Source organism: Rhinolophus sinicus, linkage group LG07 (genome assembly GCF_036562045.2).
Source record: "Rhinolophus sinicus isolate RSC01 linkage group LG07, ASM3656204v1, whole genome shotgun sequence".
In the NCBI taxonomy this organism is placed as follows: domain Eukaryota; kingdom Metazoa; phylum Chordata; class Mammalia; order Chiroptera; family Rhinolophidae; genus Rhinolophus; species Rhinolophus sinicus.
In genome coordinates, this window is record NC_133757.1 from 26,414,866 (window position 1) to 26,438,886 (window position 24,021).

Consider the following 24,021-nt stretch of genomic DNA (forward strand, 5'->3'; position numbering starts at 1 on the left):
TAATCCTTAGTATCTCTAACACAGTGGTTCTCAAAGGGGCAAATCCTCCCACCAACCTCCCTGAAAAATCACTGTTAAAGTCATTAAGGGTACCACAAATTGTGCCCAAAATACCTACATTCCCACTTTCTCATGCTTTGTTTTTGCTTAAATAACTTAAGTCACTATAAATAGAACACTATCTCTTAATCATTTCAGTCACTTGTTTAGCCAGTAGTATTTCAAAGTACTATTTTCTACTTTTCCACAAATACTTACCGAGCATCCATTGTGTGTCAGTCACTTTGCCAAATACTTAAAATACAAAAAAAGCATAACATGGTCACTGTCCAAGGGTCTTGCAAACTAGAAGAGGTAGAATTAGAGAATCAAAGGGAAAGAGGTAAATAAAGTAGTATAAGGCTTTCACACTAGAAAAAGAGTGACCCGTATTTTGTGGTTAGAGGATTTGAGGAATTAGAGTGGGAACTGGGCAGGATACGCAGAGCTGAGATTGAAGAAGTAGGCTGGGATCAGATATCTTGGAGGGTCCTGCACACTAGTTAAAGTAACTTTATTCTATATACCTGTGGTTTTAAAGCTTCAGTTTGTACAAGAATCACTTGAGAGAACTGTGTAAAAGATTCCCACGCCCGACCTAAGAAGATTCGGATTTAGCAGATCTGGGGTAAGACCCCAAAATTTCAATTTTTACAAATATCTCAGTGGTTTTGTTCAGATGGTCAATATTTGAAACAATGCTTTAAAGGTGTTTTTCTCAAGTTTTCCAAGTAGTCCTAGGGATGAGAACAAAAATGTTGGGAAAATATTCAGTTTCAAGAGCCTCAATTTGCATTGTTCTGTAGGTGACAAGATCATCAGCTAAGAGAGAAGTAGGAGTGCACAGTGGCAAAAAGTGAGCCATTATGGTAAACTGGAGGAACTGACCAAAAATACACTAAAGAATTCTCAGTGCTGACAGTCCAGTTGAGGCTGGATACCACAACTGAGGTGTGGATTGTAGTAGCATCAATCCACACAGCCATTTTTCTATCTACAAAATACAAATAATACCCACCTGATAAGATTATTATGAAGATTAAATTGCATGTTTAATACAATAACTCAACTGAAAAATACACTAAAGGGGTTCAACAACAGACTAGATGAAGTAAAAGAAAGGATAAGCCAGTTCAAAGACAAGGGACTAGAACTAACCCAGAGCAGCAGAAACAAAAAAAGAATGAAAGCAAGATAGCTTAAGGGACTTATGGCACAGCATCAAACTGACTAACATTCACATCTTGGGGCTCCCAGAAAAATTTAGAAATCTTATTTGAAGAAATAATGGCTGAAAAGTTCCCTAACCTGGAGAAGGAAACAGAGCCAGATCCAGGAAGCCCAGAGAATTCTAAATAAGAGGAACCTAAAGAGACCAACACCAAGACATGTTATAATTACAGTATCAAAAGTTAAAAGGAGAGATTATGAGCAGCAAGAGAAAAACAACTTGTTACTTACAAGTGAACCATCCTAAGATTATCAGCCGATTTTTCAGCAGAAACTTTGCAGGACAGGAGTGGCACAATATAGTCAAAATACTGGGGGGGGGGAGGGACAAAAAACCTCCAACCATGTATACCCAGCAAAGTTATCATTCAGAAACGAAGGAAAGACAAAGAGTTCTCTAGGCGAGCAAAAGCTAAAGGAGTTCATCACCACTAACCCAGCAATACAAAGAAAATATTAAAAGGATTTCTTTAAGCTGAAAAGGGTGCAAAACACGTATGAAAGAAATGTCACTGAAAAGACAAATATTATATTTTGCCATGTATAATGTGCTCCTGTGTATAATGCACACCCACATTTTTGGCCCAAACTTTCAGGGGAAAAAAATCTTTCATTTTAATTTTTTAATTCACATTTTTATTTGTTTACATTTAGGTACTTGTTTTTTGTATTATAAAAGGAATTCTAGCATTTATTTTTAAACATATTATGGTACAAGAAATTTTATGTAACAAGTAATTACAAAACACAAGAACAGATAGATTCAAAGTACAAGAAATTTTATGTACCGCTAACAAATTTATGATATTTACCCATCATAGAAGGCCAAGAACTCTTCGCTGTTGCAAGTTTGTAGTAAGTTCAACAAAACCTATTATCGTATTCCAGGGTATTATTTTGCATACGGGTATCATTATTTTATTTTTTTAAAGATTTTATTGGGGAAAGGGAACAGGACTTTATTGGGGAACAGTGTGTACTTCCAGGATTTTTCCAAGTCAAGTTGTTGTCCTTTCAATCTTAGTTGTGGAGGGCACAGCTCAGTTCCAGGTCCACTTGCCGTTGTTAGTGGCAGGGGGTGCAGCCCACCATCCCTTGCGGGAGTGGAACCGGCAACCTTGTGGTTGAGAGCCACGCCCTCCAACCAACTGAGCCATTCGGGAGCTCAGCAGCAGCTCAGCTCAAGGTGCTGTGTTCAATCTTAGTCACAGGGGGCGCAGCCCACCACCCCTTGCGGGAGTCGAGGAGTCAAACCCGTAACCTGGTGGTTGAGAGCAGGTGCTCCAACCAACTGAGCCATCTGTCCACCCAGGTGCTCAGCAGCAGCTCATTGACTTCATTCTAGTTGCAGAGAGTGCAGCTCACTGGCCCATGTGGGAATCAAACCAGCATCCCTGTTGCCCAGAGCTTGTGCTCGAACCAACTGAGCCACCCGTCCGCCCTGGATATCATTATTGATTTCTAGAGTTCACTTTTAACTCATAAGCATAAATAAAAGAATTAAAAACATTTACAGATATAGAATTAGTACCATCCATGTATAATGCACATCCTTATTTTTCCTTCACAAATTTGGGCCAAAAAGTGCACATTATACTCTGCAAAATACCCTATATAGTAAAGGTAGTGGATTAATCACTTATAAAGCTAGTATAAATGTTAAAAGATAAAAGTAGTAAAAATAACTATGACTACAATAATCAAAGAATACATAATAATTAAAGATATAAAATGTGACATCAAAAACATAAACTGAGGAGTAATAATGTTAGCCTTTATAAGGGGATCAAACTTCAGCTGTTATCAACTTAAGTAGAATGCTATAGATATGTTATTTGTAAGCCTCGTGGCAACCACAAAGCAAACACCTGACAGTTAATACACAAAACACAAAGAAACATAAGCATACTACTAAAGAAAGTCATCAAACCACAAAGGAAGAAAAATGAAAGGAACAGAGAACTACAAAAACAGCCAGAAAACAATTAAGATACTGGTAACAAGCACATATTATCAATAATTACTTTAAATGCAAATGGACTAAATTTTCCTATCAAAACACAAAGTGGCTGAAATGAACAATAAAAAAATACCCACCTATACACTACCTACAAGAAACTTTTTAGATGTAAGGATACTAACTGAAACTACGGAAAAAGATACTCCATGAGAATGGAAACCAAAATAAAGCTGGAGTAACCATACTTGTATCAGAAAAAATAGACTTTAAACAGACTATAGTAAAAATCAAAGAAGGGGGGCTGGCCTGGTGGCTCAGGCGGTTGGAGCTCCGTGCTCCTAACTCCGAAGACTGCCAGTTCGATTCCCACATGGGCCAGTGGGCTCTCAACCACAAGGTTGCCAGTTCAACTCCTCGAGTCCCGCAAGGGATGGTGGGCAGCGCCCCCTGCAACTAAGATTGAACAGAGCACCTTGAGCTGAGCTGCCTCCCAGATGGCTCAGTTGGTTGGAGCGTGTGGCTCTCAACCACAAGGTTGCCAGTTCAACTCCCGCAAGGGATGGTGGGCAGCACCCCCTGCAACTAAAATTGAACACAGCACCTTGAGCTGAGAGCTGCTGCTGAGCTCCCGGATGGCTCAGTTGGTTGGAACGCGTCCTCTAAACCACAAGGTTGCCGGTTCGACTCCCGCAAGGGATGGTGGGCTGTGCCCCCTGCAACTAACAATGGCAACTGGACCTGGAGCTGAGCTGTGCCCTCCACAACTAAGACTGAAAGGACAACAACTTGAAGCTGAATGGCACCCTCCACAACTAAGATTGAAAGGACAACAACTTGATTTGGAAAAAAATCCTGGAAGTACATAACACACTGTTCCCCAATAAAGTCCTGTTCCCCTTCCCCAATAAAAATCTTAAAGAAAAAAAAAGACAAAGAAGGGCATTACATAATGATAAAGAGATCAACCCAACAAGAAAGTATAACACTTGTAACACCAAACACAGGAGCACCTAAACATATAAAGCAAATATTCAGACCTAACGGGAGAAACGGAGAGCACTATAACAATAAAAGGGGACTTTAATATCCCACATACATTAATGGATAGATCATCCAAACAGAAAACCAATAAGAAAACATCGGCTTTAAACGACCCATTAGACTTAGAAAACACTGCATCCAAAAGCAACAGAATACACATTCTTCTCAAGTTCACATGGAACATTTTCCAAGGTACATCATATGTTAGGTCAAGAAACAACTCTTAATAAATTTAAGAGGAATAAAATCGTATCAAGCATTTTTTCTGACCACAATGATATGAAACTAGAAATTAATTACACAAAGAAAACTGGAAAATTCACAAGTATGTGGAGATTAAACAATATGCTACTAAACCAATGGCTCAATGAATAAAAACAGAAAAAAATACCTTGAGACAAATGAGAATGGAAATGTTAACATACCAAAATTGATGGGCTGCAGCAATAGCAGTTCTAAGAGGGAAATGCACAGTGATAAATGCCTACCTCAAGAAACATGAAAAGTCTCAAACAATCTAACTTTACACCTCAAGAAACTAGAAAAAGAACAAACAGAGCCCTAAATTATAAGGAAGAATATAACAGAGAGCAGAAATAAATAAAATAGAGATGAAAAAAAATAACAATAGAAAAGATCAGTGAAATAAAGAGTTGGTTCTTTCAAAAGATAAAGAAAACTGACAAACCTTTAGCTAGATACACATAGAAAAAGAGAGGACCCAAATATACTCAGAAATAAGAGATGTTATTATTGACACGACAAAAATACAAAAAGATTATGAACAATCACTATATGCCAACAAATTGGACAACCTCAAAGAAATGGATAAATTACTAGAAACATAAAAACAACCAGGACTGGATCATGAAAAAATAAAAAATCTGAATATATCCATCACTAGTAAGGAGACTGAATCAGTAATCAAAAACCTTCCAACAAACAACAGCTCAGAACCAGGTGGCTTCACTGATAAATTCTACCAAAATATTTAGAGAAGAATTAATACCAGTTCTTCTCACACTCTTCCAAAAAGTAGAAAAATAGAACTCTTTCCAAATTCATTTCACAGGGCCATCATTACCCTGCTACCAAAACCAGAGGAGAATGTCACAAGAAAATTACGGGCCAATATTCCTGATGAACATAGATGCAAAAACCCTCAAAACAATACAGTTGACACTAACAATACAGTGGTACCTCGGTTTTCGAACATAATCCATCCCAGAAGATTGTTTGAGTTCTGAAACATTCGAAAACAGAGGCAGGTTCCCCATAAAGTAATGCAAAATGGATTAATCCATTCCAGACCTTTAAAATCAACCCCTAAAACTGCAAATTTACCGTGAATTTTACTATCCAATGATACCATAGATCCATAAAATTTATGGCGTTCGTAAACCAAAATTTATAGCGTTCGTCAACAGAGACGTTCGAAAACCGAGGTACCACTCTTACCATGTGTAACTTTCAACTCCCTCAAAATTTAACTGATAGCCTATTGTTGACCAGCAGCCTTACTAATCACACAGTCAATTAACACACACTTTATATGTTATGTGTTATATACTGTATTCTTACATTAAAGCTAGGTAACAATATAATTAAGGAAAACATAAGGAAGAGAAAATATACTGAAAAATATCTGCATAAGTGGACCCATGCAGTTTAAACCCGTGTTGTTCAAGGGTCAACTGTATTAGCAAATAATTCAACAATACATAAAAGGATAATATATCATGACCACAAGTGAGATTTATTCCAGGGATGCAAAGATGGTTCAAAATCTGCAAATCATTCAATGTGATACACATTAACAAACTGAAGGATAAGTCATATGATCATCTCAATAGATGCAGAAAAAGCACTTGAAAAAATTCAACTCCCTCTATGATAAAAACTCTCAACAAAGTGGGTATAGAGGAAATGTACCTCAACATACTAAATAAAGGCCCTATATGACAAGACCACAGCTAACATCATACTCAATCATGAAATGCTAAAAGCATTTCCTTTAAGATCAGGAATAAGACAAGGACGCCCACTCTCACCAGTTTTACTTAACATAGTAGAGTCATGCACCACTTAATGGCAGGAATATATTCTGAGAAATGCATCATTAGGCATAAAGTATACTTAAACCTATACAGTACTTACTAGATATGCAGCCTATATGGTATAGCCTATTGTTCCTAGGCTAGAAGCCTGCACAGCATGTTACCATACAAAAGAAAAAGAGATTAAATCAAAACAGGAGAAACGATACAATAAAAAATGAGGTAAGCACATGATGTATGAGGATGCTGCTGGTGTGACACAGCATGCTGTTTTATACCAAACTTTTATAAGTAGAAAGAATACACTCTAAAATAACGATAGAAAGTATAGTATCGTAAATATACAAACCAATAATATAGTCATTTATCAAGTATTACGTACTGTACGTAGCTGTATGCGCTATACTTTTATACAACTAGCAACGAAGTAGTTTTGTTTAAACCAGCATCACCATGAACACGTAAGTAATGCATTTCACTACATTAAGACAGCTGGGATGTCACTAGGCAATAGAAAATTTTCAGCTCCATTTTAATCTTACAGGACAACCGTCACACATGCAGTCCTTCGATGACTGAAATATCCTTATGCAGTACGTAACTATATTGTTAGTCCTACCCAGAAGGGGGAAAAAAGCATCCAAATTGGGAAGGAAAAAGTAAAACTGTCATTATTTGTAGATAGCATATTATATAGAGAAAACCCCAAAGACTCCACCAAAAATTGTTAGAATAAACTAATTCAGTAAAGTTGCAGGATACAAAAATCAATACACAAAAATCTGTTGCAGTTCTATACACACTAATAATGAACTAGGAAAAAGAGAAATTAGGAAAACAATGCCATTTACAATTGCAACAAAAAGAAAAAAATACCTAGGAGTAAATTTAACCAAAAACGTGATAAAGACCTGTATATTGAAAACTGTTAAGACATTAATGAAAGAATTGATGAAGATACAAGTAAATGGAAAGATAGTCTGTGCTCATGGACTAGAAGAATAATGTTAAAATGTCCATACTTACCCAAAGCAATATACAGATTCAACACAATCCAACCTCCAATGTCATTTTTCACAAAAATAGAGCAAACAATCGACAAATTTGTATGGAACCATAAAAAAAACCCAAATAGCCAAAGTTATCTTGTGAAAAAACAACTAAATGGGGGCAACACGCTTCCTGCTTTCAAACCATATTACAAGCTATAATAATTAAGAAAGAATGGTATTGGCATAAAAACAGACACATAGATCAATGGAACAGAATAGAGGGCCCAGAAATAAACCTATGTATATATGGCCAATTTACAACAAAGGAGCCAAGAATATACAATGGGGAAAGGAAAGCCTCTTTAATAAATGGTGTTAGGAAAATTGCACAGCAATGAAACTGGACCTCTGTCTTAGAGCATACATAAAAATTAACTCAAAATGGATTCAAGACTTGAACATAAGACCTGAAACTATAAAACTCCTAGGAGAAAGCCCCTTGACATTGATCTTGGAGATGAATTTTTGGATTTGACACCAAAAGCAAAAGTAACAAAAGCAAAAATAAGTGATTCTACATCAAATATAAAAGGCTTATGCACAGCAAAGGAAGCAACAAAATGAAAATACAACCTACTACAATGGGAGAAAATATTTCCAAATATTTGGGTTAATACCCAGAATATATGAAGAACTCATACAACTCAACAGCGAAAAGCAAACAATCTGATTTAAAAATGGGCCAAAGATCTGATTAGACATTTTTCAAAAAAGACATACAAATGGCCAAGCAGGTACATGAAAAGATGCTCCACATCATTAATCAGGAAAATGCAAATCAAAACTACAGTGAGGTTATCACCTTACACCTGTCAGAATGGCTAGTATCAAAAAAACAAAAAATGTGAAGAAAAGGGAAGCCTTGTGCATTGACGGTGGGAATGTAAATTAGTGCAGCTACTATGGAAAAGCGTATGGAGGTTCCTCAAAAAAGTAAAAATAAAACTAATTCCATAGTGAATCAACATAATTTTTCTCAAAATATTGTAATTAGAAGGCTCTAAGACCTTCTTATTTTACAGGTAAGGAAAGCAAACTGCAGAGATTAAGTGATGTACTTATTCAAAACCATACAGCCATAGTCATACTAGAACCTAGTGCTCCTGCTTCGGGGGTTTTCCCACTTCATGCCTAAGATGGAACTGTATTTTTAACTAAGAAAAACCTCATAATTTTTTTTTAACTTTTTAAAATTTATTTTAAGTGTGTTTTTTCAGGACCCATCAGCTCCCAGTAGTTGTTTCAATCTAGTTGTGGAGAGCGCAGCTCAGTGGCCCATGTGGGGATGGAACCAGCAACCTTATTGTTAAGAGCAGCACATTCTAACCAAGTGAGCTAACCAGCCACCCAACCTCATAATTTTCACCTAAGAAAAAACATGTAGTATTTGTTAGTTGGCAAAAAACAAAAACTTGAGCATTTTTTGCCATTCTATCCTGTAGAATGTCATGATAAATGTAACATTAATGACATATAAGTTGTCATCACCCAAACCATTACACAGAGAAGTTGTAAATATATGAAAGATTTGACTAGATCAAACACAGTACAATTTAAGTTCCAGAGAGAACAATCATTCTATATTACAAAAATATTTTTTTTAAATTGTGTTACTATTTCAGGAGTATATATACAAAGAACAAATTTTATGAACCAGCTTCAACAGATATTTTTCAAGTGGCCTATTATTTTTTAAGCAAAGATGAAGGTCTTTGCCTCTTAGTCAATTCTTGCAACCCTCCTACACAGTGTTTACTATTAATACTATCTCATATAAGAAACTAAAATTAGTCCTCTCTGTATTTATTCCATAGTTGGTAAAATGTGAAGATAAAATTTGTACCCAGGTCTGCCTAAATCAAAGCCCCATTTTATTAGTGGTGGTGGTGTTATTGTATGCTCAAGTATTTCCAAAATGGGCCTCAGAATGTGGTAAACAGTTGTGAGGAATTAAACTTCTGAATACAGAGTACATTTAACAACCTCTTCCATACTATCAAAATACAATCTTTAAGGGATTCACTCTTCACATTAATATCTGAAAAGCATGCAAATTCATTCTAAAATTTTTGTGCATTATGTATTTTCTCTAGAAGTTCATCAAATGTTCTTCATGTAACCTGGCGTTTAAAAAAAAAAAGAAAACAAATGGAAGAACCAATGCTTAACTTCAAGAACAGCTGCATTTCAAGTTTTTAAAAAATTCATAAACAGATAAAACGCCAGAAGAGACAAAACTGCTGGCATTATACCAAAATAAAATTGGTTTATGGACTTAATATAAACAATGATGCAAGTAGAGCCAAAAATGCTCACTAAAAACAAATTTCATTGACTATATTTCATTGCTGAACTGTCTCATTAATTTCATTCTCTTAACTATGACCACCATTGTTTCTACTTCTACAGTCATTCTTATCTCCATGGATTCTGAAGGCATCTGTTTCCCCAGACTAATACATACATACATTTATTTCAAAAATTAATTCAGTTTACTTCTTAATTTGATATATTTCCAAACATATCAACTTATTTTACATGCACAAAGAGAGAGAAAAAGAAACATAAAGGAAAGATGGAGATACATAGCACAGGGAAGGAGATGAATGAAAATCTGTATCATGCAAAAGGAAGTTACTCATTCCTGAAAGAACATTCCTGGCAGAATCCTAGGCTGCATCATTAGACCAAACATCTGAAGATCCTGTGTATTCTGCCATTTGAGTGAGCATCCTCTCAGCATCAAGGTTTAAAAGGTGCTGCATATTTCATAATCCATTCAAATATAACAGCAACAATATCATTACTATCATTGCTTACACTTCTGTTCTTGTGTCACAGAAACCAGACGTTGGCAGCAGCATGATTTGACAACAGACCCTTCCTGTTTCTTAATAGTCTTTATTCTTTACCTTCTTTCTACTTGTAACTGGCGGTATATTCATACTCCTCAAAATAGTTAATTTCATCTGGATTACTTGTTAAAGAACATCTGACAAAATATGGATTAGCTGACTTAGGAACAGTAACCTAAACATCTTCATATAGTTTTAAGAAATAATTTCTATCAAATAATGTCTGAGAGTTAATACATAAACATTTATTAATCAGTTAATAAGAACAAACGTTCCACTTTTTCCAAAACAAAATTTAAGTCCTCAGGAAAGGAAAAAAAGGCAAAAACTGTCTGGGTGATCAACACCTCTGGGCCCTTATCCTTGCTACAATGTCAATTTATTATCAATGTAACTACATTAGAATAGTCTCCACTAATTTACATTCTCTTGCTTTTAAAACATCAAAATCTGTGACTAATTCAATCTTCCTAATAGTTTAACAGTCTTGACCAAAACTATTGAGGTTGGACTGTCACCTATGTGGCCTACTTAAAAAAAAAAGTCCCACACAGATTGAAAGCTCCTGATAAGTCCTACCTAAAGTCTTCACTAATGTGGAAAATTCTAGTTTCTCTTCTCTGTCTTCCCCCCATTTATGAATTTACCCTTGCCTTTCACCAATAAAATGTACTAATCTGATTTGGATATGTTACATAAAATTAAACGGAAGTTCTTTGCCTAAGGAGAGAGGGGCCAAAGGAAATGTCATCTGCTAGATAAGTTTGTACATTGGTAACCATGTGTCTTGAAACTGTTTTGAGTGGGCTTATGTGGATTTCTGACTCTGGATATGCCTACTTATTTTAACATGCCAAAATCTATTTTAATAAAAATTCCACAATGAAAGGCTATATAGTAAATGTACAAATCTCACATGGAAAATAGTTTTACCACTTTAATCATACTAGTTTTTCTTTTAAAAAGTCAAAATAGCAAAACTCAAGTACCTCTCATAATTGTTGGAAATTAATCCATATTAATTTAATTATTAATTTAAATATTAAATTATTTTTATCTTGATGTATTCTCTTTCCAGAACAGAAATGAGATCTAAAGTATCTAACAGTGTCATAAAAATATTACTCCTAAAGACCCTTGTGAGGTTTTCAATAGGTAAACAGTAAGTAAAATTTAGTGCGCTGACCATGGGACATAGGTGATATATTAACTAAACCATTTTAAAAAAAAGATGTATTAGTTATATTAAACTCAGAGAGAAATGACCAGTTTAAAGATTTTTATCAGTAACTGTTCCCAAAGACTTATGGACTTCTTAATGCCCATTCATAATTAAAGTACCATTTTATTGTGATCAGTTATGCCAATCAATGCCCACCTACATAAGTTAAAAAGTCTGTCAGCTTCCTTACTAGCTGAATAAAAATTCACATAACCTAACACATATTTTTTTAAAGTATTTATAGCATTAATCATGCAATAAAACACTGAATTTCAACACGGACATTTACAAACATTTATGGTCCGTCTGAGGTAAGGAGTTTCCCATTTTATTTTGGTGGGAATTTCTCCCTATTACCTTTGTCACAACATCTTCTGTATCTACTAATGAAGCATTTTGTCTAAGATCAGTGATGTTTGAAATTACCAAAACAGTGCATCATTTAAAAATTTGCCAAATCTTTCCTCCTTCTCAGAATGTACACACTACTCAGCAACTTCCCTTTCTACCACACATTTTAAAATATTTATTGCCAACTGCACTAAATCTAAATCACAGTTCGAAGGTTGGGATTGAGAAGATATTTGGCTAAAATCCAGGAATTTGGAATTTTGACCTCAATCTGCTTTATGTTGGTCCTCCCTTCAATCCCACTTGAGGTCTCTGGGAAGGAGATGAACAGAAAAGGCCATGCACCTACACACTTTTACTTAAGCTTTTGTTACCAACTTCAAAGTGCTCTGTGAACTAGGTTGGTCCACATGGAAGGCTCACCACGCTTAAGGCCTGGAATCACTTGGCTATCCTTTGCTGTCTTTCCTCTTCCACGGCTATGCTCAAATCTCAGCCAATGGTGAAGAAAGGCCAGTATGGCAACATATGAAATTAAACTAAGCCAATGGAAACATTCCGCTCAGAAACCTACTTAGCCCTGAATACTACTGACAAAACTAAAAAATCAAGAAGAAAAAGTTAAGACACAACAGGATCATAATGCTGAAGAGAAAGAGACAAGTCATTCTAGGCCAGGGAATTTAAAGAATAATTATGTTACCATTTACGGTGAGATTATGGGTAGAGAAACCAGAATTCTTTAATATGATATAAGCATGCAATCAGTAGTTGGAAACAAAGAAAGAGGGGGCAACATGGTGGAACCAAATAGGGAAGTCTAAGACAAGGGTGTTGCTCTATAATGCTTAAGATGAACAAACACAGGCTTTTGAATTTCAATCCTGGGTATACCACTCTTTAGCTGGGTAACCATGAATGAAATCCTTAATCTTTCTAAATCTGTTTCTTCACCTGTAAAACAGATATTAACATCAACGGGCTCTCCTGTCTGGCACATAGTAAATGCGGAACATATGGTAGCTTTTACCAAACATTAATAAAACAAAACAAAAACTTGTCTTCTCCATATTTCGATAGTATCGTATTTTTTTAAATTTATGAACCACTTGCTGTGGATGGGAGATGGGAAGAGGGAGATAGCACTATACAAAAGATTGTAAAAAAGATTCACTACTAAATATGTCTGGGATTTGCTTCAAAATAATCCAGTGGGAATGAAACAATGGCCATTAGCTGATGTATCTGAGTTTTCACTGTACAGTTCTACTTTTGTGTATGTTTGAAGTTTTCCCAAATGAAAGATTGTTTTAAAATTCCTTTCCCTTTAATATGGTTGAACAAGAAAAGTTCTAGCATCACTTCTACCTTTGATAAATCATGAATCTAAAAGATGGAAAGCAAGGTAAGAGAACAGCAGAATATGGTGGGTAATAGAGGTAAATACCTACAAATGACCTGGAAAATATGCCTACAGAGAAGGGCAGTCTTCAGTAAAAAGCTGACAAATACCCATGCACTGGGGACAATAAAAAAAATAGAGCAGCAAACTGAAAGAGAGCAACAAACTGAACATGAGCATGTCTTAATACAACAAATTCAACAATTCCTTCCTGTACACACATTGTACACTTATTTTTAAAATTTGTATAAACCAAGAATTCTAAATGCACTAGTGTAGCATGTACTTATATTATTAAATCAGGTATGAATTCTGCTGTAAAATGAAATATATTGCTTTGTGGTATATTCACGTTTTCACCTGTGGGATTTTCTATTACTAAGATACACCCTGTAGATACTTGTAAAATAAAGTTTTCTTCCCCTTCATTTTGTGAATTTAGGAGAGGGAGAACATGCCTTCACCCTCTGGCAACCTTTAAAAAAGTCAATACGAGAAACATACGCAATTGTCATTTATTGATAATGATCATGACAAAATAAAATGATTCAGATTTTATTAAAAATAAGCTCATCATGGGGGGCGAACGGGTGGCTCAGTTGGTTAGAGCATGAGCTCTGGGCAGCGGGGCTGCCAGTTCGATTCCCACATGGGCCAGTGAGCTGCGCCCTCCGCAACAAGAATGAAGTCAATGAGCTGCCATTCAGCTCCCAGGTGGCCAGATGGCTCAGTTGGTTGGAGCACCTGCTCTCAACCACAAGGTTGCCGGTTCGACTCCTCGAGTCCTGCCAGGTATGGTGCAACTAAGATTGAACACAGCACCTTGAGCTGAGCTGCCGCTGAGCTAGCTGCCAAATGGCTCAGAGCTGCTGCTGAGCTCCCGGATGGCTCTGTTGGTTGGAGCGTGTCCTCTCAACCACAAGGTTGCCAGTTCAATTCCTCGACTCCCGCAAGGGATGGTGGGCTGTGCCCTCTGCAACTAAAATTGAACACAGCACCTTGAGCTGAGCTGCTGCTGAGCTCCTGGATGGCTCAGTTGGTTGGAGCACGTCCTCTCAACCTCAAGGTTGCTGGTTCGACTCCTGCAAGGGATGGCGGGCTGCGTCCCCTGCAACTAGCAACGGCAACTGGACCTGAAGCTGAGCTGCGCCCTCCACATCTAAGACTGAAAGGACAACAACTTGACTTGGAAAAGTCCTGGAAGTACACATTGTTCCCCAATAAAGTCCTGTTCCCCTTCCCCGATAAAATCTTAAAAAAAAAAAAAAAAAAGCTAATCATGACACTGAATAAGTAACAGTCAGACTATGAAGCATTACCAATCAGAGTGAAAATTCTCATCATACAAGTTTTTCCATTAATAATTACCATGGGAAATAATATTGGTATCAATTCTTCTAACCCAAAAAGTCTCGATGTGTATCATCTTTAACAGAGATAGAAAACTATTATGTAATTTCATACAGCAATTAGACCAAGATAATTTAAAAGTTTGCTTCTGGAACAGTTTAGTTCCATTTTACTTTTACCTGAGAAGTTAGGTAAATGTTTCAAACATTAAAATATCATACAATTATTTCTGTGGATAAGAGGGAAGCATTTATGCTAAGGGAAATCCCAATTGATTTAATAATAGTTATTACTCAATGTTTCCCAACTGACCAATTTTTTTTAAATACCCATCTTTATCTTCCTACATTTCTAAATAAAGACAAAATAATGTATGTGAAACTTTTCTAAAAAATATAAAATGTGCTATGCAGATATAAAATGATGGCACAATTAATAGATTTTTCTGACACTTCCTGTGTTCTATGTCAAGTCTTTTTGTTTACTTATTCCCCAGGTTACACTTATCAAAAATCTCCCGAGACAATTTTGTGTCTAAATGATCCCCTTCAAATTCAGTAAAACAACTGTGATGGATAAACTATTAATGATTAAGTTATAAGAAATACTCTTTTACTTCAAACAATACTTTTGTAATAGTATTTAATACAACTGTAAGATACAACTGACTTGAATTATTTTGTTCTCTTTAGTACGAAATGTCTCAAAGATATTCATTTTTAGTTTCTCAACATCAAAATTTGAAATTAAGTCTAAATTACTGGTTACATTCATATTTTTTTATTTTTAGCCATTCCCTTTGAAACATTCTTGCTCTTAAAATTCAAAAATACACATTACCCAAAACTTGGTAAAAACTCATTAAAATAAAGGCACTCAATAAAAACTGGCTTTATACATATAACTTCCTTGGACTGCATAATAGTTAATTCAGAAAACTGATTATTATACCCAAAGAATACGTAATTCTCTTTAATAAAGATAAATATAAACATGTAAAGCAAAAGGAATAAAAACAAGACAAAAATCATTAGACGGTGTCAATCATCACTATACTGCTTTCCTAACTTGCTCCTCACAGACAATCCATTAAGTAAAAGATTCTCAGACTAATTCTGCCACCTACTTCATAAGATTCTCAATTTAAACCTTAGGCCATCACTACACCTGACACTTTGTGACAGACCAAATCTAACCAACTCACAGAAACTAAGACTAATGACAAAATTCAAAATAGTCTTTTGAAAAGCTGATTTCAGTTTAGGACCAGAAAATAAATTCCCATAGGGGATATATAGATGATATGCTTGCAAAGGTACGTTGTAGCATCATATAATAATTTGCCATAAACATAACCTGTTAGATAGATATCTGGGTTTTTCACACAAAAACGTAATCTTAAATTTCAAAAGTACTGCTATTCTAGGCCAGCCCAGTGGCTCAGGCGGTTGGAGTTCCATGTTCCTAACTCCGAAGGCTGCCGGTTCGATTCCCACATGGGCCAGTGGGCTCCAAACCACAAGTTTGCCGGTTCAACTACTCGAGTCCTGCAAGGGATGGTGGGCTGCGCCCCCTGCCAACTAGCAATGGCAACTGCAATGACAACTGGACCTGGAGCTGAGCTGCGCCCTCCACAACTAAGACTGAAAGGACAACAACTTGAAGCTGAACGGCACCCTCCCCAACTAAGATTGAAAGGACAACAACTTGACTTGGAAAAAAAGTCCTGGAAGTACACACTGTTCCCCAATAAAGTCCTGTTCCCCTTCCCCAATAAAATCTTAAAAAAAAAAAAAAAATACTGCTATTGTATAGATTCTCGCTATTCAAACTTAAAAACAGAACAGATTCAGAACAAATTGTCTATGTAGAGGTATCCCTCTCTACCCAAACCTTTATTTCCTATGCAAAACTCTGGGGTAGAACAGATTGGAATAATGGAATGTACATTATTATCTGAGCCCTCACTATAGAAAAGCAGGAATTTAGAAGATTTGGATACCGAAGTACATCTGTGTTGTTACACAACTCCATCAAATAACTAATAATTTTAGTAATTCATAGAAAAGGATGTTTAAGGAAGCCTTTCCAGAGTAATTCCAGTTTCCTCTCATCACTCCACGACTATATCCATTATTCCCTTCACAAGATACAGCAGGTCCTTGAATAATGTTGTTTGGTTCATTGTCACTTCATTACAATGTTGATGAGATGTCACAGTAACTTAACTCATTTATATCAATTAGCCTTTGGCAAAATTGGTTTCGTTATACATCGGTTCACTTCAAGTCATAGAACCTATCACGACCTTAAGTGAGGACTTCACTACACATTGCAGTTTATCTTCTGGTCTGTAATTATTCTCAAATTGAGGGTATGATGAGAAAAAAATGCTTGCAAATCACATACTGATGTGGGTCTAGTATCTAGAATATATTCAAACTCAACAATAAAAAGACAAATAACTCAATTTAAAAATGGACTAGGGATCTGAACACACATTTCTCCAAAGATATACAGATGGTCAACAAACATGAAAAGATGCTTAATATTACTGGTCATTAGGGAAATGCTAATCAAAACCATAATGAGATATCACTTCATACCTATCCACTAGGATAGTTATAATAAAAAAAGACAGACAATAACAAGAGTTAGCAAGAGTGTGGGGAAACTGAATCCTCACACTTTGCTGGTGGGAATGTAAAATGATGCAGCCAAGTTAGAAAAGTTGCACAGTTCCTCAAAAAGTTAAAACATAGTTACCATATGACCCAGCAATTCCACTCCTATGTACATACAAGAGAAGTGAAAACAAATGTCCACACAAATAATGCTGCTAATGTTCATAGCAGCATTATTTATAATATGTAAAAAGTAAAAACCAAAATATCTGTCAAAAGATGAATGGATAAACAAAACATGTCCATATAAGTATGCCCATGAAATATTTAGCCATCAAAAGCAATCAAGTGCTGATACATACTACAACATGGATGAATCTTGAAAACACGCTAAGAAACCAGATACAAAAGGCCAAATATTGCATAATTACATTTATATGAAATGTCCAGAATAGGTATATCTACAGAAAGTAGATTAGGGGTTGCCAAGGGCTGGGTCACAGGAGGAATGGGAAATGACTGGTAATGGGTATGGAGTTTCTTTTGGGGTGTAATGAAAGAGTTCTGCAATAAGATACTGATGTTTGCACAACCTTGTTAATAAATTAAAAACCACTGAATTATATACTTTAAAGGAGTGAACTTTATGGCATGTGAATTATATCTCAATTTAAAAAAAAGAAAAAAATTCAGGGTATGGACCACTGTATTTGGGATACTTCCTACATACAAGAGACAGTAAACAAAAGGAGCTAATAGTTCACACTGGAATTATCCCAAAAGCAATGGGCAAGTGTAAGGAATAGTTAAAAAAAATTTTTTTTAATATTTGCAAGTAGAAGATAATTTGGAGCAGGGGTGTCCAAATTGCGGCCCGCGATCCATTTTTTATTGGCCCGCAGCAAATTCCAAAAATATATTTAACTTAAATAAACCAGGTGAGGCAATACGTACTTCACCTCGAGTTAGTGGCCCGGCTGTTTGTGTATTTTACCGCATATGGCCCTTGGTGAAAAACGTTTACAAAAGTTTGCACACCCCTGATTTGGAGGATAGTGATGGTATGTTTTCACCTTCAAACTACAAAAAAAATAAAAGCTTTGTTTATTCATATCCACCCAATATCTAGATTACATACAGATGGGTAGATATAAAGAAAATAAGACTCAACCAAGAAATGCAGAGGCACATCAGAACAAATCAAGCCCCATGTGCTGAGCTTTCAGGCCCCGTTTGCAAACCAAGAAAGAAAATGAATCTCATTATTTTATATATACCTTTATCTGCCACAGAAAATACTTTTTAATTGTTTCCAAATACCAAACCCAACCTCTAAGTATGAAAATTTTCCAATACTAAGGGTAGTAAAAAATATGCTATTGATTTTAGGCAACTCCAAAAACAGGTTTTGTGCAATGGAATAACACAGCCTCCAAATGAGCTTACTTAGAGGAAACACTGTTGTGGATTACAATATTGTCCCTGTAAAGGTGATTTAAAAAATAATCAGGGTCATTATTGTAGAATTCCACAATGGAATCCTTAAATAAAGGAAACATTTCTTCCCTGAGCTACTGAGCAAAATGTGCTGCAAACTGCAAGCTGCCTAATAAAGAGACTCCACTTTATAACCTGCATTAGAAAATCCTACAACCTACCTTTGCAAACATATCACCTACATATATGTCCCCTACAGGAATCATGTATTGCAATTTAAATAGACAACTCATTCTTGTCCTTTTCCACTTGTGCTCATTTGTTTTTCATGAGAGGAATGCCTTTTCCATATTCATCAAAATGAAGCAAAAATCTGCCAATTTCTTCATGAAGCCTTCCTTCATCATCTCAAGAGATTTCTTTCATTTCAAAACACCCCTAGCACTGGCTTGCACCATCATAAGGCACATTTTGCCTTGAACTGTAACTGAATATACTGTATTTTCACTAAGGACTAAAAGCTCCTGAAGATTAGGGCAGCCTCCCCAGTATCTTCATTTGCCCACAGTATGAAGTACAAGGCAAATGCTTAATAAATATTTAAATGAAGTACTTACCTAACTGCCTTTCGTTCCTAAAACAGCACTACTAAACAAACAAGTAACTAAGTGATCAGGCAAGTACTCAGAAGTGGCAAGTCCTCATAGACAATGAACTAATTTTCACTCTGGAAGAAATTTCAGGTCATCCTGTGTAGTCTCCTAAGGCTAAAAACTATAGCATTATTCAGATGCTTCCTATAATTGCTCCAGCTATAAGCACATCCAAAGAAATTAGGCCAATCTGAAATAATTCTAAGTCAAAGAAACTCATCTTGCTATCCTCCTTCCGCCAAGTTAGAGCTCAGGTGAAATCACCACAACTGTCCCTACATCAGGAAGAGCTTAAGAATACAGCGCGGATGAGGAGCAGCCAAGCAATAGGTTACATCACACTAGGCAGCAGAGAGAATCTCAGTCTTTCTGGAATATGGACTGACCATCCTTGTCCCAGAGAACGCTTCAATAATCACTTGGTGACCAAGTATTCATCTTGATCATAATCACTGTCTGAACCTGCTACTAACTCCCAATTCAACTAAAGCCTAGTATAGAAACTCCAACACCTCCACCTCTACCTCCATTACCACCATCCAGATATGCTCTTCCCTTCTCCCCCACCCACAAAAAAGTAGAACTCGATTTTGGAAATGAGAATCACTTTTAATCCAGACTGCTATAAATTAAATATCCACTTAGAAACCAAATGACCCCAAAGTATTAAGATAATCAGTAAACAGAATTAATTATAAGGTTACTATTAAGAACCAATCCCATTAAAATAAATTATTACATCTGCTAGTGACAAACAACATACATGGTTGTCATTTGGACTGCACGTAAGAATCATTGCCAGCCCTTTAAAATACAGAAAGTTAACACTACAGTTGATTTCCTTACAACTGTCCTCTCAAAGCACAAAATTACACATAATAAAAGAGAAAATATGAGACCAAATTGATTCTAGTTGGGAAACTATCAACTATATATATTACTGCTTAGATTAAAATACTGCTCTGTACTCTGGACTCTAAATATCTCCTGAACTTTACTACCTTCAAAGTGGAAATTTGGACTTAAAGGTAGGTTTTAAGAAAACTTATCACCAGATTAATATCCTCCTTCAAAAAATGAATCTTAAGTTTGATATTCAATTCAGATTATGTACAGGATTTATTAGTCATTTAAATAAAAAAGCCTTGTCAAGCAGCAAGCAGTAACTAACCACTAACACTAGCAATGACTAATAAAAAGGGGGCCTGAGGCAAAAGGCAAGGATTCAAAGCAAACAGAATTAAAATAAGACAAACAACCCATTAAAACCATCTAAAGCAACAGTGACTTAAGAAATCTACAGGATCATAGTCATCAATTCCAAAATCTTTTAAAAATAAAAAAGTCCTACTAAAAAACCCAATCACCAAAAAAGTAAAGCAAATACAAAAACTAAAAATTCTTCAAAATAATTTCAGGATTTTATATTAACTCACAATTCTGAAAACTCATTAATTTCATGCTTCTCAAAACTTAAAATGCCTTTTATAAACTCTCTTATATGATGGTTACAAATAATAACTCAAAAAATGCTTAAGCAGACACAACATTTCAGTAAACGTATGATAGACTTGAAAGAATAAAATGAGCAGAGATAGAGCAGAGTAAATAACTGATCCCAAAGGCGGATTCCTGTAGGGCAGCGCTGGGATTGGATTGGCAGGAGGGAAATTTTAAAATATATCAAGACAAATTACACCAAAAAACTGATTCATGCCTTTATTATTTACACAAGCATACGTTCTTAAATATACTTTTAACCTTTGGACAACCAAAGTGATATGATCAGATACCTTAAACCATTGTTGCTTATATTAATTTTGATGTTAGTCTAAATCTTTAAAATCCACATACATTTTTCTAATGAAACACTGCAGAAATGGAAGGGCTTATATCCTCTAAGTAAAGATTACCTTATTTTTGACTTGTTTAAAGTTTCAGTTTTGCTTTATAATCTATTATAGAAAACATCCCTTGTGGGACACTGTAAAGGGCATACCCCTCCTGTCAAGCCAGAAAGCTCAAACACAAAGACACTGAGCGAACCAAGTGCTGTAATTCTTCCAAACTGAGCCTCTCCAACACCCCCTCCACCCTTCCCCCCAACAGATATGTCTATTAAATCAGTGTCTGTTCTCCCCCTCGCACAACAAAGAGAACTTCTCACCGCATGAAATTGCCGCTGAATGGACACCAGAAAGCAGGATTTGCATAATTCCTCCAACGAATCCCTGTCGGGAAGGAGGGGATGAGGGGGCCGAGAGAACGGACAGAATCTCCTACATTCTGTTGGGGAAGACCTGGTTCCCAAGAATATTCCCCACGGGTGGGGAGGGGGCTGGAATTCTGGGCCTCCCCGAGGACTGGGCGTGGGGGACCGAGGACGACAAGAGAGCATTTCCCCACACAGCAGCACCGAAGCAAAGATGGGGAAATAACAATACTGGAGGACAGGAGAGTAAGACACAAGGATGGACTGGGGCTAGGGGGCGGCGGGCGGAGCGGAGACACCACACGGGCCACTTACTTTTTGGAGGGGGGTTAAATATATGAGTTAAGCCCTTATAGTCCCGCCGGCCGCCGCACAGAGGGAAACGGGACCTTGGGAGAGAAAAACAGACAAAACACATAGTGTAAGAGGCGCAGCTCGGCCCCCCAGCCCCTCCCGGAGCGACCCCGTCCACACTCCCTTCAGCCCGCGGGGAAAAAAGCCACCCGGGGCGGCCCAAGGTCCGGGAGGCGGCGGGCGGACTAGGCTCTCGGCTAGGCGGCGGCTCCGGCAAATCCCCCGGGAGGGGACAAGAGCGACTTCTCTTCTCTATCGGACCCGGTCCCACCCTCACCCTCCTCCTCGCCGCGCACACACGGAACACAAATACACACACACCGACCCGAGCGTCGAGGATTAACTCCCCGGCCGCCGCCGCCGCCGCCGCCCGCAGAGGAAGTGCAGCCGCTGCCCCCCGCGGCCATGACACCCCACTTGGCTTGGTCAGGCGGACCCGGGGCCTGTGACAGCTCCGGCTCCCTCCGCCCCCATCTCCACCTCACGCCTCGCACACGCCCGAACGCCCGGCGCCCGCCTGCCCGCCGCGCGCGCACGCGGGGTCGGTGGCGCGCGCCGTTGCTGCGCGTGGGGGAGGGGCGGCGCGGGAGGGTGAAGTCGCCGGCCTGAGCCGAGGACAGAGCTGAGCGGAGACTCAGCACGCCCCCCCCCGGACCCACACTGGGCTCTGAGGGACCCGCGGCGGCGCCCCGAGTCGAGGCAGCACCGTGGGGTCAATCTCCACAATAACCTCGCGGCGGCGCCGGGCCTCCGGACGGGGAGGGGCGGGGGGAAAGGAGGGACTCGCGCTCCCGCCTTAGAGCCCGCCCCGGGGAGGGTGCGTGGGGAGGGGCAGGCGCGCGCACTCCGGCCCGAGCCCTGGAGAGCCCGCCCGGAGATCGCGCGCGCCCGCACTCCGGGGGGTGGGGGAGGGGGACGCTCAAGCAAAAGAGGGCGGGCGGGCCGGAGCAGCAATTGCCTCTCCCCCGGCTTCCTCCCACGTCCGGGGTGGCCGGCGGCGGGACGGCCCGAGAGCCGGAGGCGGCCGGGCGAGAGTCTCACCTACACAGTGAATGAGCTTGTGGCGCCACGAGTCCAGTTCTTGCCGAAAGCCGCGTCTCTCAACGGAGCATTGCTGCCGCCTACACACCCTCGCCATCTTCTGCCGCCCGCCCGGCCCTGCCTCCACCGCGGCCCCGCGCACGCCCAGCCGCGTCGCCCGGGGCCGCGCACGCACCCGCGGCCTGGGCGTCGCGCCTCCCGCCGGGGGCGGCGCGGGGGCAGGGCCAGCCTCACCTCACCGTGGCCCTGGCGGCGACCTGGGAGCGCACCTGGCGGGCACACTCTGTGGCGGGGCCGGCCGTCCCCGCGGTCTTTGGCGGTGGCCGCCGCCTCCTCTGGCCGCCCGGGAAGGCGCCTTCCCACGGCTGGAGCTGAGTCCCTGCGACCCTGCACCGCCGCCGCACTGTCCCCAAAGCCACGGCTGCCCTTTCCTTTCCCTTCCCGGGGCTTTTTGTTTCTTAAATCAGCCCCATTTATTACTTCCAACCTGCCTATCTCCGGGCACCAACTGTTGCAAGTTCCGTGATAACTGTTTCTCTGAATTTCTCGGTCGAAACTGCTCCTCCCAGGGATCTGTTTAAGAAGCAGAATTAAGAATAAATGTCCGGATGCCGATGGAGGCACTAAGCCCTAAAGTTTTAAAAAGTCAAAGGATGCATGTTTTAAAGTCGTTGGAAGGCTGAGACAGCATTCGTAAACCCAGTATAAACTGAAATCAAACGTTTTAATTTAAATTAAAAACTAGAGAGTTTCTACTAGCAAAACTGATCATAGGTGAAATTCTCGAGTTGGCGGATTGAGAACCGCTTCCGTGTGTGTTGTGTGGCAGGGGTCTTAAAATTTTGCTAAAATGAGTGGCATTGCAAACGAAGGCTTAAATTAACAGTACTTAAAGCATAGTGTTGGAAATCTCTTCATTGCGTATTTCATGAAATATTTTCGAAGGGGTTTTCACGTGAAATCTGGAATAATTAAATCACCTTGTGTAGGGCACTCCCTGTTCCATTTAAACATAATGCTGATTTTAATTACTTGACAGTTATTAGAAAAAGAAAGGAGAAGAAAGAACGAAAGGGGAAAGGAGCATGGGGGGGAGGGACGGAATACAAAACCACAAGAAAAACACGGAAAATATATCCCT

The 24,021-nt window shown here is 38.6% G+C and overlaps 1 protein-coding gene across 22 annotated transcripts in view; it reads right to left on the bottom strand.

Moving 5' to 3' along the window:
• The window catches only part of LCOR (ligand dependent nuclear receptor corepressor), a 126,773-nt gene extending 103,703 nt beyond the window's left edge, over positions 1–23,070 (bottom strand). For 5 of the 22 annotated variants that reach the window (XM_074339282.1, XM_074339280.1, XM_074339283.1 and 2 more), the window contains exons 1-2: positions 22,881–23,032; positions 21,801–21,874 (exon numbers count right to left, since the gene is read on the bottom strand). Coding sequence is in view for 10 of the 22 variants with exons in the window: in XM_074339273.1 (XP_074195374.1) it covers positions 21,801–21,874; positions 22,161–22,246 (160 nt within the window). In the remaining 12 variants the exon portion in view is untranslated. Of the gene's footprint in view, positions 1–21,440; positions 21,505–21,800; positions 21,875–22,160; positions 22,733–22,880 lie in introns of those variants that run through there. The other 17 variants (XM_074339279.1, XM_074339278.1, XM_074339286.1 and 14 more) reach the window with 13 other exon arrangements.
• Between the last annotated feature and the right edge of the window lie 951 nt (positions 23,071–24,021).